General features: G+C 45.1%; 1 protein-coding gene across 18 annotated transcripts in view; it reads left to right on the top strand.

The window, feature by feature from the left end:
- Nucleotides 1–15,104, top strand: part of TENM2 (teneurin transmembrane protein 2) — a 1,157,254-nt gene that overhangs the window by 1,070,103 nt on the left and 72,047 nt on the right. For all 18 annotated transcript variants that reach the window (XM_073231871.1, XM_073231863.1, XM_073231878.1 and 15 more), the window contains one exon: nt 12,234–12,444. In XM_073231871.1, the coding sequence (XP_073087972.1) occupies nt 12,234–12,444 (211 nt within the window). The remainder of the gene's footprint in view (nt 1–12,233; nt 12,445–15,104) is intronic.

Here is a 15,104-nt window from a genome sequence, read left to right on the forward strand (position 1 = left end):
AGCAGTGCTTCCGCTCTGATCATGTTTCTTCCCTCTAGCTCCTCTCCCTCCTTTGGCCCAACATCCATCATCTTGTTCCTACAACTCATAAAACACATTCCCACCTGGGGCATTTGCACCTGCTGATCTCTCTACTCAGTGTCCTTTCCCCAGATGTTTCCATGACTTCTTTCCTCCTCTCATTAGGGTTCCAACCAATGTCACATGTGCAGAGAAGCTGTCCCTGGCTCCCCTATTTAAGCAGCAAACCCTCTCCTCCATCTTTCTCTAACCCTTGATTCTGCTTTACCATCACTGTCTCAAAGTCTGGTATATATTTATTTGTTAATTGTGTTTCCCTCTAGAATCTAGACCTGTAGCCACAAGGACCCTCTGTCTTGGCCAATTTATTATTAAATGAACTGAATGAATGAAAGCTTTAATGAGAGGTATCTAGGATAGGAAGCAGTTGTCTTTTATTCAACGGATAACTTTAGTATGAATACATTTCATTTTAGGATTAAAAAAGCACATATGCAGATAGTGACACCCAAGTCATTGTATACCATTGACATTGCTTTATTAATGCAAAGAAAATCCAAATGTGAGATACATTTATTTGATTTCAGTAAGATGTAAATGCATGGTTACACGCCTCTTCATTTCTATGTCAACTTGCTCACCCTGTGTATCAGCTTCCTATGGGCTGACGGCCGTAGGCCCACAAGCTTCATAATCCTCCTCTAAGACAGGGAAAGCAGGGCTGCTGAGGACCACTGAGGTGAGCCCTGACCTCCTAAACTTCAGCTTGCTTGGCGAGGAAGGAAGTGGCGAGGAAGATCACCAAGTCGGGGGCTGGCCCTGCCATGTGCAAATCCCAGCTCTGCCACTCACTAGTGGCTGCCTCACCTTGTCAAGTAATTTAATGGCTCTAGGACTAGGTTTTTCCATCTGTAAAGCTGGAGTAAGCAGATGGTTACTACATGCTAAATGCTTTCTCATAAGGCTTATTTAATCTTTCACAGCAGCCCTATTAAGCTGGTATGGTGATTATTTCCATTTTACTGAAGAAAATGATGCTCAGAGAGGGAGAGTAACTAGCCCAAGGTCACACAGCCAATATGTTGCAAACCTTCAGATACTATGATCATGATTGACAGTACAATACTGGCTCCTAGTACCTGCACCATCCAGTGGATATGAAGATTAAATGAAACACTCTCCAGGGAGCATTAAACATAGTGCCTGGAACATGATGATGGTCATGTTTAGGAATTAGTACTTCTGATTTCCCTAATCCAGCAGTAAGCTTTTATGGTAGCCTAATCTGGTCCCTGCTTCCGTTTGGCAGTCTGAGGGCATTCATGCAGCAGGAGGAGAGGTGTCCTGCCCCTGCTAATTCTCTCAACTCTGAGGCCAGTCCTCCCACCGACCCCCAAGAGGCAGGGTCTCTCCTCAGGCGGAAAGTGACTGTTCCGGCTTGTTGGTTCAAGGTGGCAGTGGTGACAGCCCTTTTTCTTTCTGAGGAGCTCAGTAAGTCGCTGTCTGGCACTCCACCAGGTCACCACCCCCTGCCAGGCCTGGACTACCTGGCCACCCGCTGGCTTCTGTCTGACCTGTCAGTGGGCTCTTTGGGACGGAGGGTGATGGGGGCAGCAGGGGGATGACCAGACTGCAACAGGCCAAGTACAGCAGGCAGAGGACAGGCGTTTGGGAAAATCAGTGACTGAGATCAGAGGCCCCTGCTCTCTGTTGCCACTGGTTTTCATAACAGAAAAGGGGTCAGACAGCAGCAGCCAGGGTAGAGATCCCCCAGGTGTAACAAACATGGCCCTAGGCTAACAAAAGTGAGACCAGGCCAGAAAGGCCTGACAGGAGATGTCCAAGGTGGGAAAATTCTGATCAAGTGAAATCCTTATTCCTAGAGGCTCTGTCTGGGCTGAGGAGAGGCCACTGAGGGAGGGAGAGGGAAGGAGAGAGAGAGAGAGAGCACACAAAACAACTAGAAAATAAAGATGTTTTCTGAAGCCTCAGAATTTCCCAAGTCCTACAACATTCACAGGGTACCTTTATATGGCTGTGATTACTCACCCCACCTCTGAAGAACTGAGGGCAGAGGCCAAGAGCGTGGGCTTTAGAGGCAGACAGCCTAGCCCGTGAATCACTCCTCCATCACTTACTAGCTGGGTGATTGTAGGCAAGGCCCTTAACCTCTCTGAGCCTGTTTCTTCATCTGCAAAACAGGGATCATAGATGCCACCTCAAAGAGTTCTTGTGAGCATTCCTGGGTGATGGCTGCACAAAGATGTAAGGTGCAGGCTGCAAACGCACAGAGGCACGTAAGCAGCTAGCATAGGAACAGCCCTGTGGTGACCCAGCCACGTCAGAAGCGTAAACTAGGCGAAGTTAGGAGCTGGAGCAGAGAGGTGCAGCCCAGCCTTCCAAAAAATAAATTGCCTTCCATACGTATCTTAACTGTTCCTCCTCTGTTTGCCATAGTCTTGCCTTAGATAAAGAGTTGACCCAGATGTGGTGCATATACACAATGGAATATTATTCAGCCATAAGAAAGAAACAAATCCTACCATTTGCAACAATGTGGATGGAGCTAGAGGGTATTATGCTCAGTGAAATAAGCCAGGCAGAGAAAGAAAAGTATCAAATTATTTCACTCATCTGTGGAGTATAACTAACTACAAAGCAAAACTGAAGGAACAAAACAGCAGCAGACTCACAGACCCCAAGAAGGGACTAGCAGTTACCGAAGGGGAGGGGGTAGGGAGTATGGGTGGGGAGGGAGAGAGGGAGGGAGAAGGGGATTAAGGGGCATTATCATCGGCACACATAATATAGGGGGGGCACACAGGGAAGGCAGTGTAGCACAGAGAAGACAAGTAGTGGCTCTATAGCATCTTACTATACTGATGGACAATGACTGCATGGGGTTGGGGGGGACTTGATAATGTGGGTGAATGTTGTAACCACAATATTGCTCATGTGAAACCTTCATAATAAGACTGTATATCAGTGCTACCTTAATAAAAAAATTAAATTAAAATTAAAATTAAAAAGAATTGGCCCAGGCTCAGTAGCTCCTGACAGGTCACAACCTCTTTGTGTTGACCATTCCAAATGAGTAACAGTAACAGACCTTACGTGGCAGCTTCGTGCAGGATTTGGCTTCAGAGCACAGTGGACTAGGTTCAAAACTCAGCCCCACCATGTAGAAGCTGCAGGGTCTCAGGCGAGTTAATCTCCCTCTAACTCTCCAATTCCTCATCTGTAAACAATGCTAATGATCCTGGGAATTCTGGTGGTGATTTAAAGAAGGGATGCGTGTAAAACACTTAGCATGGTGCCTGGCACCTAGTAAGTTTTTCGTAAGTGGCAACCATTAGCTCTCATTAGAGCCGGTTGCCATTAATGCCTCATCATCCTACTGACCCACAGGATGCCACGTAGCATGAGGTCCCTCCACTGCAATTCACTGGCTTTGGTGGCACCGGGACCCCAAGGACAGGGGCTCTGAGCTGACTGCTAGCAGTGGTGATGTGGTTCGTGCTGGGCCTGATCACCCAAAAGCCTGCATTTTATGGGAAGGTCAGTGAAGCACGAGGCTGCCATTTGTGACTGCTGAGTAGATAGAGGTTAGGTGGGTCCTTGCAAGGATAGAACTGCCAAACCTAGAGCCCTGTGTTCTCATGAAGTGTTTCCCAATCTGTATTGTGCTAGACTATTACAGGGAGAAGCTGTGAGCCAAAAGGGGTCCACAGTCAGGAAACGTGGCATGCTCCAGTGTAACATTAAAGCTTCATAATGCATACTCACACATCAAACGCTTTGAGACATCCTGCTGTAAAGAAGCCAGTTTAACTTTGTTTAGCCAACATCTCCCAAATTGCATTTGACCATAGACCTCTCTGTCCCACCTCCACTCCTGTGTTTCAGAGGTGACACAGGAGTAAAGCTCCCCCGGAGACACAGTTTGGTAAAGCTGCTTCAGTCCCTCAGGGTCAGATGTACTGCTCTGGATATATGAAGGGTGTTTTCAATAATCCAGAACAGAGGGGTCTCAAGCATTAGTGAGCAAAAGAATCATCTGGGAGTCTTTTAAAATGCAGATTCCCAGTTTCCACACTCAGAAATTCAGTATGTCCGCTTGACAGCAGGAATCGGCATCACTGAGGTGATTACAGGCGGGAAGTCAGGGAGGGCACCTGGATCAGCATGGCTTAGGGCCTGACTTCTGGAAGTACCATGCGTGGCCTCGTCTGACGGCTTGAAAGAAATGCAGGCCCACAAGCCCCACCCCAGGCCCAGAGAATCAGAATCTGCATTTTAATAAGGACCCTGGGTGAGTCTGATACTGGTTAGAATTTGAGAAGCCTTGGTTGTAAAGGTGTTTGTTGGTGGTGTTTGTTTTTATTTTGTTTTTTATCCATTTGCTTGGTTTTCAGTGAAGAACTTTTAAAAAAAAAAACCTGGGCACACACTGCAAGTTCATTGTCATAAAATTTCTAGCATCCTTCATGCCCACCCCGCCCCCCGTATGTGAGTTTGTCCAGATGCCTCACGAGCTTCAAGGTAAAGCCAGAATCACATTAAAGAGAAGTCTTACCTGGATCATATCCCTGCCTTTAATAACAGTGCCTGCGTTTTCCTAAGCAGCCTTTGCTTTCTTTCCCACATTCATCCTGAAGAGTAGGAAAGCCAGCAAAGCAGCTCTTAATGGGGCCTCCACTAGGCCAGATCTCTCGTTAGACAGGATTGATCTTCCACTGCTAAGTCATAAGAAACACCGGAAGGTGCTGCCAGGCAAGGATCTCTGGCCTTGGAGCTCAGAGACTGACAAAACGAGTTAGCAAGAAGCAGGAGGAAAACTTCCAAAAGGCCTTCCAGAAGGAGCACAAATACAACTTTACTTCTTGCAGTACTTAAGCATGGAGGTTGCTCCATGGGGGAAAGGCAGAGATGCCTGCACACGACAGTCCGTCAGGCAGCCGGGGTATTAATGGCAGGTGAAACCTTCCAAAGGAGCACCCACCCTGTCAGCCCGTCTATTGCTTTAAAAGGTTGGCTGCGTGGGAGAGCTCACCAGGGCAATGGAGAGCTAACCTCCTGTTGCCAGGTTAAATCAAAACGGCCTTACCCATTCCTTTCACTTCTTAGTTACACCGAGCGAGAACACTTACAATGATCCCTCCCTTCCAACCTGTCAGCAGGCACTGGGTAAAATGCAAATGGAACAGTGCCCTTCCTGGGAGAGAGCTGGGAATACCACAAGGAAAAGCCCCCATTTATCGAGCTCTTCCTCTGAATGAAGTGCAGTACCTTCCTCCTCTCATGTCCTATGTGCCATCTGATAGCATCTCTTTGCCCTTCAGGGAAGTAGGTGCTGTTAAGCCCATTCTGCAGCTGGGAAACTGAGTCACAGAAGGTCAGTCACCTGCCAAGAGCACAAGGCTAGGAGATGATAGAACAGGTTTTAGAACCAGACCATTCTGATGCTAAAGCCTGTATTCTTTTGTTATTAGTCCATCTGGGCTAAGACCCCACTGCTACCCTGAGCAAGTAAGCCCTGAGCTTTGGCATGCCCTCGTTCACATTTCCTAAGTGTTCCTCCCAGGGCAAGGACTGGCCCCGGTCAGAAATCCTGCCTGGTCCTGTGGAGCATCCCAGCCAAGACCAGGACCCATGTGTGCCCTGGTCCCTGTTTCTCCCTTTCAGGGTGCTCTCTGACCCTCTACAATCCATCACCCCATCCCCATGCTTGTGGGTTGACCAGACACCCCAAGATGTTTGGGGATTTGCATCTATGAGATATCTCAGGGTCCAATGCCCAAATTCAATTCCAGAGGGCAGATTGGTGAATAGATCGCTCCTGCTAACTGTAGGAGTATTTCTTTTGCAAGAACGTGTAAGAGCAGGCTGCCAGAATGGTGCTCATATGCTGATTTTGGCAACTCAAAATTGTTTATATAGACAGAAGCCTGGCAAAGAAAAAAATATTTGCCACTTGATGCAAGATCCTGCAAGAGCTTACCTTAGAACAGAGTAACTCCCAAGGCAAAACAAATCCTCTGGTTGCCATACTTCCTTTTATTCAAGAACCCCTTTATGTCTCTGGCTAAAATTCAAGAGCCTTTGGTCCCTGGCAGCCAGCAGAGTGAAGCATGCTCTCTAGTCCCCACTGCTCTTCCTCATTTCCATCCCCAAGAGCGAACGGCAACAGGTTCCTCCCTTCTTGCCCCAACCCGTCGCCTCCTCCCTTCTCTCCACTGCTTCAGCAATTTTCCACCTCCCCATCATTAACTGATCTCAAAAACAACCCCACGATTTATTGGGTTCACCACCTGAATTTCCTGTACTTTTCTTGGGGAAATGAAACCTTGGCAAATAGCTCACACACCTATAGGGTGCCAAGACTCAAAAAGAAGTGGAAATGATTCAGAGGCACTAGGTGCTCACAGTGTTCTAAGTACCTCACGTGAATTATTTTAGTTAATCCTTCCAGGGCTCCTGGGAGGTACCTTCATCATCCTCATTATGCCCATTTGGTAAATGAGGAAGACAGCATGGAGAGGATGATATTCTTGTCTAAAATTAGTCTCTTGGCAAGTACATAAAGTGCATAATCTTAAATATACACCTCGGTGAATTTTTACATATACATTCATTCTGTAGGCCAGTGAGTAAGATGAAGGTCTAGAACATTCTTAGCATCCAAAAAGTTCCTCTATATTCCTTCCCCACCAATACCTCCCCATAAAGATAACTACAGTTTCTAACTTTCTACCATAATTGATTAACTTTGCCTGTTCTTGAACATCCTTTAAATGGGACAGAATATACTCCTCAAAGCCCACATTTTAGCCACCCCACTCTGTGGCCTTCTGGCCCATGGGTAGGGATGGCAGATGTGGTGGTTGGTGCCTCTAATCAAACCATGATCCAGAAAGAGGGGGCTCATTTAAAAAATCTGAGCTGCTGACCGGTTCCCAGCCAGGTGCCATGTGCAGACACTCGCGGAGCCATCTACAGCACCTAAAGTGCATCCCTAGAGTTGATTTGTGCCACTCTGTCACAAAGTAAAACTGAGAAAAGTAAATTGAGATGTTTCTCCAAAGCCTTTAATACCCAAGAAAGCCAGCAAGTTCCTGCAGGTTGCCAAAGGAGTTACTTGCATACCAAACTACAGAGAACAAAAAGCACCAAAAATTGAACAAAATGCTTCCATCCGATGCTCCATAAGCTGCCAAGTTTACAAAGATCAAAGGGGAAAATAAATGAAATAAACCTCTCATTCCTAGAGCCCTCCCTTTCCTGTCAGAGTGCTCAAGGGCCCTGACATCCTTCTGAGACAGAAAAGATGCACCTGTCTCAGCCAGCTCTGAAATATTCAGATGTTTACTGTGGCTTCTCTGCAGCCACTCCATTTATGTGTGGTCTCCTTCCCACCGAACTTAGCCATACTAGTAAGTGTTCAATTAAGGCTGAGGGGTTAAATCTCTTGACTATTTAGGGCCTCCTTAAAAAAAAAGTCTAGCAGAGCAAAGTAGGCGGAGACAGGAAACTGCCAGCTCAGGAGCTAACTACTGCTTTGTGCCAGTGGTAAACAGCTGAAATGGGGGGTTGACTCTCAGGTAAACAGCCCGGTCCCCATTAGTCACCGCTGCAGGGAGTGAATCCCCAGGCACCTTCTCATGGGAATTCCTTTTCAGGTACTCACTTAAACCAGGCAAGTTCTTTCCCAGCTGCAGGAGGAGACAGGCCTTCAGAAGTGATCAATCTCACCACTGCCCACTCTTCCCTCGGGTGACAGGCGTCTGCTGCCCTGCCTTCAGACGCCGTTTGGGAAGGAAATGCCTCCTCCTCCAAATAGAGAAGAAAGCAAAGGATGGTGTTCTCACTGGTTTACTTTTCCAACTTTCTATCCAAAGAGGCTTCTTAGCTACTTAGATAACTTACTCAGCTTCTCTGAACCTCAGTTTCCAACTCTGTAAGATGGTGGTGATGGGGATAGCACACAGCTAACTGAGTATTCTCTGTATCAGGCACTATTCCAAGTACTGTATATGTAATAATTGCTTTCATCCTCCCAGAAGCACTTTCTAATATCAGCATCACCATCTTCATTTTGTACATGAGGCAATTGAGGCACAGAACAATTAATTGCCCAAGGTCAGTGATGGGTAATAGTTGATTGGAGATTCAAATGCAGACAACCTGATCCAAAGTCTGTAATTTAAGGGTTACATTACCCTGCTTTGGAGGTTGCCATGAGGATTTAAATCAAGATATATGTAAATCCTGTTCAGACTATAACATTTATTATTGCTATCATTATTAGCTTATCACTGTTTGGAAACAGCATTTTACCAAGATTCAACCTACCAGTAGCACATACCAGTGAACAACTTTAATAAGGGGATATTAATGTCATTTATTCTCATGTCCCATTTTTATAAACTGAAGAAGTTGAATACTAAAGGGAGATTCTGGTTTTAGTAATATATATAGTTCACTGAGCACACACTACGTGCCAGGCTGATACTATATATGTCACTTCATTATTTCCCATCAGTAACTCTATGATGTATATACTATTATAACTCAGTTTTAAAGGCAAAGAAATTGAGGTTCAGCAAGGTTGATTATCTTTCTAAACTCACACAGCCAGGGACTAGAGGAGATGAGCTTCAAACCCAAATCCATCTGATTCTACAGGCCAGACTCTTACCTCTGATGCTGTGTACTTTTTGGCCTTTTGTGTTGGATATTCTAATCCAAAGGATTCAATTCATCATTAACCTGATTCCTGCTTTATGTTACCAGAGCTGATATGGAAGATTCACTGTGATTTTCTTTATCAAAAGCAATAAAAAGAGTGTCCCACATATTGTTCCCAAAAAAGTTTCTCTGAAATATCCATTACAATTAGCATGCGATGTATGTGTGTGGGCAACAGCAAGCTGTGATTTAGCATGCCTTCTCACGTAGAGCACCTAGACCACCTTGTGTGGCCACATCTCACAGAGTAAGGTCAACGGGGACATATTAAGCAGACACTGGACACTGCCATCGGCCCATCGGGAAGGTCCGGGGCCCTTCCCCTAACTGCTGAGTCAGAATTGGGCCCTTTTCAAGGACTCTACAACCCTGTCTCACCACCCTCACCAGGAAAAAGCCAACCAGACAAACAAACAAGTAGATAGATAAATAAATAAAGAAATCACCCAAAGTCACAGGAGGACTGTGCTGCTTTCACGGTCCTGTTGAATGGAGACATCGGCAGCCTCTCAGGTCCTGAACTGGCAATTCAGAGCAGTTTGATTGCCTGCTTGATTGTTTGCGAGATAACTGCAAGATTGTCAGTGACAGGGTAATTTACTGAAGATTGCCATGTCAGACTCCATGCGAGGGGCTTGCCAGCATAAAGATGCGATTCTCATGACTGACAGGCCACCGGGAGATTGGAGTGCCAATTTAAAGTTCACAGTGCTGTCTGAAAGTGTCCAGCAGCAGCCCATAATCAAGCAACGTGATGAGGTCATTACAGGCATAATGTGGGCTCATACTTAATAACAGATAGAACCCCAAATGCACAATCTCTGGAACAGGTCATGTAAATATGTAGGAGGAAATCATTTATATACTTTTTGTGTTGTTGTTCTTTAGCATTTGCCATCTATTATTGCCAATGTGTTTATAGGACATCTCCTGCCAGACAGGCCTTTTAATAAAAAGCCCAGAATCAACAAAACAGGGTGGAAATTTGACATCCACACTTTTGAAGCAGTTGCAAGACTAGAGGGGGTTGGGGAGGAAAATGCTCAGTGCTTAATGGAAAAACTGTCTAGTTGTTTTATGAACCCAGTGAGGTCCTGAAGCTGCTTATATGGAGTGGGTAGTAAATGGGTTGGGGGTTGGGGGCATTCCCAGCTTCAGGAGGGAAAGGCCACCAGAGATGGATTGAACTCCTAATGGGAAGAGGCCAGTGGCCTTAAAGAAATCTATAGCGCTGGTAACAGTGGGTTCCTTTTCACCTGAGAAGTGTCTGCAGCTGCTGAATGAAGCACTTGCTGACATATCTCAGCAGGGCATTTCTCCAGCCAAAGCAGGCATTCTGTGGTAGATTCCTTCTGCCTAGTGAAGGTGGTCTGTGCTAGGTGATGTGAAAGGCAGAACATTTTTTTTTCTTTTTCTTATTCTGCCAAGGGCTCTGGGATCCACTGGATGATCTGAACATGGATCTGAAACGATGCCTCTGCATCGTCCTGCTGCTGAGACACAGCTCTCCCGTGCCACTTCTTGGGTCTGAGATTCATGGGACTCTGGGGAGTACCCGATTCAGCCAGCACATCGGGCTGAGACATTCAGAGCCTTGATTTTGAAAGTCTCTAAATTTAAAGCATGTGTGCCTGCTCACCCGCCTGTGTCTGCACTTCTAGGAAATTTTGTAAATCTAAATTTGTTACAAGACACATGAGCAACATTTGCCCATGTGGAAAATGAGAGGCTAGTTTTACTAATTTAAAGCCAAGCAAAACATGCAACCTCCTAATTTGTTTGTTTGCTAAAAAGAAAGTAATGCATTAAAATAATTGTACATTAATTGCTAAATTACAGTGGAACTTTGGTGAAATTACATATTTCAATTTCATTAGCAGAACCAAAGGAAAAGGGTAATGCCAAAAATTACATTATAGTAAATTTAAAGCACACAGTCAGGCTTCTGATTCAGCATTCCAGTACTAGTGTTTGTCAAATCATAGCCCAGGGTTTGAGTGCATGTTTCTGGGATTCTAATTATGGCCCAAAAATGTCTTGCTATCAAGTCTGGGAGGTACAAGCAAGTTATTCTCCAAGCTGCTCCACTGTGTGTTCAATCAATTCCCAGCAGAGGGCAAAAGGTTGGGCAACTAATTCATTCAATAGAGAATTCCAAAGAGCAGGCACTGCCCTGAACATTCCCATCTTCAGCCCTAACAGACATGTGAGGAACAGGAAACAGTAATTTATTCATTCAGTAAACATTTGTGGAGTGCCCAAGCCCATGGTTGGCACTAAGCTAAGGCATGAATATAGAAATGAGTAACACACTGTTCTGCTCTTCAGAGAGCTCATTTTCCAGACAGGAAGGCAAGCATACAGAGATAATTAATTCTAGAACAAGGAAGTTGGCATTAACAAAAGTTACTAAAATTTGTTGTGCATTAGAATCACCTGAGAACCTCATGTAAAATGCATATTCCAGGACCTGTCCCAGGAGGCTCTCCCTGGGAAGGTCTGGGGTAGACCATTGATCCTCCACCCAAGTTTGAGATGCAGAACCATTCTCTGAGAACCTCTGCTTCAGGGATACACCAAACAGGAATACCTACCCTAGCCAGGGGGCATCATCAGGAAGGCTTCCTGGAGGAGGAGGCTACACCTAGTTCAGGTCTTAAAAGATGGGTCTTAATCTGTATCCCCCACCATATTGTTAGGTCCTTAAGGAAGGACACCATCATTGTTTGTTCTTTGATCTCTGTTTTATTTCCAGACCATAGAAGGCACTCAAATATTTGTTGAAAGGGGGTTGAATCAGCCTAGGAAAGGGATGGAGGGACAGGAATCTAAGCCTGGAAATCAGGATGTTCAAAGTCCTGCAGGTATTTAGGAAGATAGCACCAGAAGCATTTGGGTGAACTGCTGGCTTAATTTCTGGGTGCTGCAGCCAACACCATTTCTCCACATTTCCTGGAAAATATAAAACTCACTGCACCTGGTTCTCCAGCTGGCCAGCGACACCCACCCTGGCATAGAGGGGGCAGGGATGGAATACTTTTCTCCATTAAGGTGACACTTAAGGAATCCCATGCATTTTGATTATGGGGCACAGGCCACTGAGAACTGGCTACAGGTAATTTTCATGCTGTTATTTGAAAACAAACTTTGTTTTTATTTCTAACCAGTCAAATACTACTTGTTCACAATAGAAAAAGTAGAAATTCCTGAAAAGTACAATAAAAAGTGGAGAAGCACACTAATCTACTACCTGGGGATAACCATTTGTCAACATTTTCAATAATTTCCTCTCAGTCTTTCATTTTCTATGTGTAATATTGGAGTCATACTGGGCTAGCTGCGTGAAACCTGTCAAGTCAAACTCTTCAGCAGAGTTGGTATTGCTCATGACAAAGGTGTTAGCATCTCTAAGTGGCCTTGTGCTTTGAAATCCACTGACCGTGGCTCTGCCTCTGCCCTTCCAGATGGCCTGGTGGATTGCCTGGACCCTGACTGCTGCCTGCAGTCAGCCTGTCAGAACAGCCTGCTCTGCCGGGGCTCTCGGGACCCCCTGGACATCATTCAGCAGGGCCAGACAGACTCACCCGCAGTGAAGTCCTTCTATGACCGCATCAAGCTCTTGGCTGGCAAAGACAGCACCCACATCATTCCTGGAGACAACCCCTTCAACAGCAGGTAGGCACGCTCCGTCCCTGCAGGCTGCCAAGGTCTCTTCTGGTTCCCTTTCTGGCAGAGCAGGGGGATATACTCCTGGCTTTTCTGTGGGCCCAGCCTCTGGAGGGCAGCTCCCTACTCCGGTTCACAGAAGGCCCTTTCCTCTCAGCTGGTTGAGCTTCAGAGCAGAGTCCTGGCCTCCCTGCAGGATTTGGCCGCCTCAACCTAGAACCTGCTGGAGACAGATAGCTGCTGACTGCCTGGTTTTTAGGTCATTTTTATGATCTATTATTTTATGACATTGTTATTATGTTAAATCTCCCTTTATAATACTTCTGACAGTGGCTTTTATTTGGTCATCACTGAAGTATTTCATTCAACAGAGTATTTTTTAAACTATTAACTTGATAACAGAACTTATCATTTGTGGCATCTTGGATTTAAGATGATGCTAGAAATTAGAAGTTGCTAGAATTTACTGAGTGCCTATGCTGAGCCAGAGACTTCATGTAGATTACCTCTAACTCTTACAGCAGCCTGGTCAATTGCACCTGCTAATCTCCTACTTCCAATGCCCTGTTGAGCCCAGGGCATTTCTCCTCTCTTTCCAAAATGATAGGGATTTCTATTGAGTTTACTTTTGCTCTCAGTTGCTAATTTGAGGCTTACGAATATTCTAGAGGCTAATTCTGGATTTATTTTGTAGTCAGCTTGGCCCCTCCCTTCCCCCCAGGACAAGTTAGAAGAGAAGTGAGCAAGGGTGGTTTGAGACACCCCCAGCCCCTCTTCTCAGCACTGTTTCTGATTCTGAGGGTGTGAGGAAGGCAGGCATGATTTTCTTAGGGGTGCTCCTTCCTGTGCAGAAATAAGAACTGCTGGTTGGTCCTCTTTCTCGAAACCTCTAGGACCTAGGAACTTGAGCAGGGTGCCCCCACCCCTACCCCTCTGACAGCCTCGTCATACAACCTTCCTCCTGCTTCTCTTCATCCTCACTTAGCTCTAGGTAGGTTCAGAAGCATCTCAGGAAATTGTGCTTGAAGGAAATGCCAGACTTCACTTTTTACAGGAGCCTCTAACTTTAGAAGTAATTCTCTTGAAGTCTCCACATTGGATTTTGGGGAGGAGACAGCAGGCCACAGCTCGGACTCTGCTTCTCCCTGGGAGAGGCCCGCGAGGGTGGGTGGGGAGGCAGCGGGTAATGGTACAGCCAATTAATTCTCCAGCTCCTTAGAACTCCCTGGGAGGCTGTGCAGCCCCATTTCCTGGCAGCTCTTTGAATATGAGGGTTCTTAACAAGGTCACCTTGAGCCAGCAACTTTGGCCTCTCTCTGTTCTGCTTTTACTAAAAATAAGACAGAAATAAAAAAAAGTGATCTCAGCCCTCTTGTATTTCAGCTCTGACACCACCTAGCTGTGTCACATTAAGCAAGTTATTTAACCTCAAAAACTTCATTTTCTTGATTGGTAAAATTCAAATAATATGTGTAGAATATACTACACACAATAATATTATTTTAATGCAAGAACCTCTCAAAAAATTTTTTAAAAACACAAACCTCTGATTAGTAATAGTATATCCTCTGCTTGTTAAATCCCAGTTCTGGGACATGGATTCTGCAGGTGTGTTACCTTTTTATTATTAACGTATTTCCTATTACCAGAGACTCATGACTGGACCTTGCATGAGCTTCCCAGAGGGGCTGGCATACAACTTGCTTATACCATAAATGCATCTTTTGAAGGCCTGTGCTATGTTCAGCTTCCTATTAATGCTTCGTTATTTCTACCCTAAATCCAGTAACTTCCTGATAGTTTCCTTTTCATATTTTCGTCCCTTAAAATTCAGTCATATCCTTCTCAACAATAATTACCACCTCCAGAGGGCGCCTTAAGCTAGAGCCAAGATACAGGGGAGCAGGCCAGGACTCCAAATTATGTGGTGGACTACACCAGCCCCAGAGATCTGAGCAAAGACGCTTGATTTAGAGAAGGCTCCTCTGAAGCTTTGGAGGTAGCAGTATATCGCACCACCTAAATGAGCCACGTGTCAGCACATCAGCATGGGTACATAATTCAGAAACACGAATGTTACTCCAAGACATAGGTTGAAGTTCATCAAGCACGTGAATTTTCAGTGCATTATTGTAGGACAGAAAATGAAGGACAAAACTAGGAGTAAAAAAAGAACTTAACTCAAGACATCTTAGAAGGCGTTTCCCCTAGATAATGGTGTACAAAAATAACTAAAATGCCTTGACTCCACCACTGTAATTTATAGAGCAGATCTCACTATCTAGATAATGTGATAATTGTTACACATCAATAATCATAAATAGAAATGAACTGATAGCATGTCTTAGCTGAATCTTTTCTGCAAATTGCCTAGAAACGATAGGAAGCCAGCAGCAATGAAGAATTACAAAAACAGAGGGTAGAAATCATCGGCAGCCCAGCTTCTTTTATTCCTCTGGTGCTCTGCAAAGTCTTATGCTACAGGAGTGATTTAAAAGAATAACAGTTGTATTGAAAAGGAGGGGACCAAAAGCCCACTGTGGAATATACTCCCAATTTTGTTTTCTCATCTAAAGCCTTGTGGTCATCTACACACATCATTGATTTTAAAATAGTGTCTGGGAAGGCCTGAAAGAAATCTTAGTCTGAACTAAGATAAGAAAATGGAA

This window comes from Manis javanica, chromosome 1, assembly GCF_040802235.1.
Source record: "Manis javanica isolate MJ-LG chromosome 1, MJ_LKY, whole genome shotgun sequence".
In the NCBI taxonomy this organism is placed as follows: domain Eukaryota; kingdom Metazoa; phylum Chordata; class Mammalia; order Pholidota; family Manidae; genus Manis; species Manis javanica.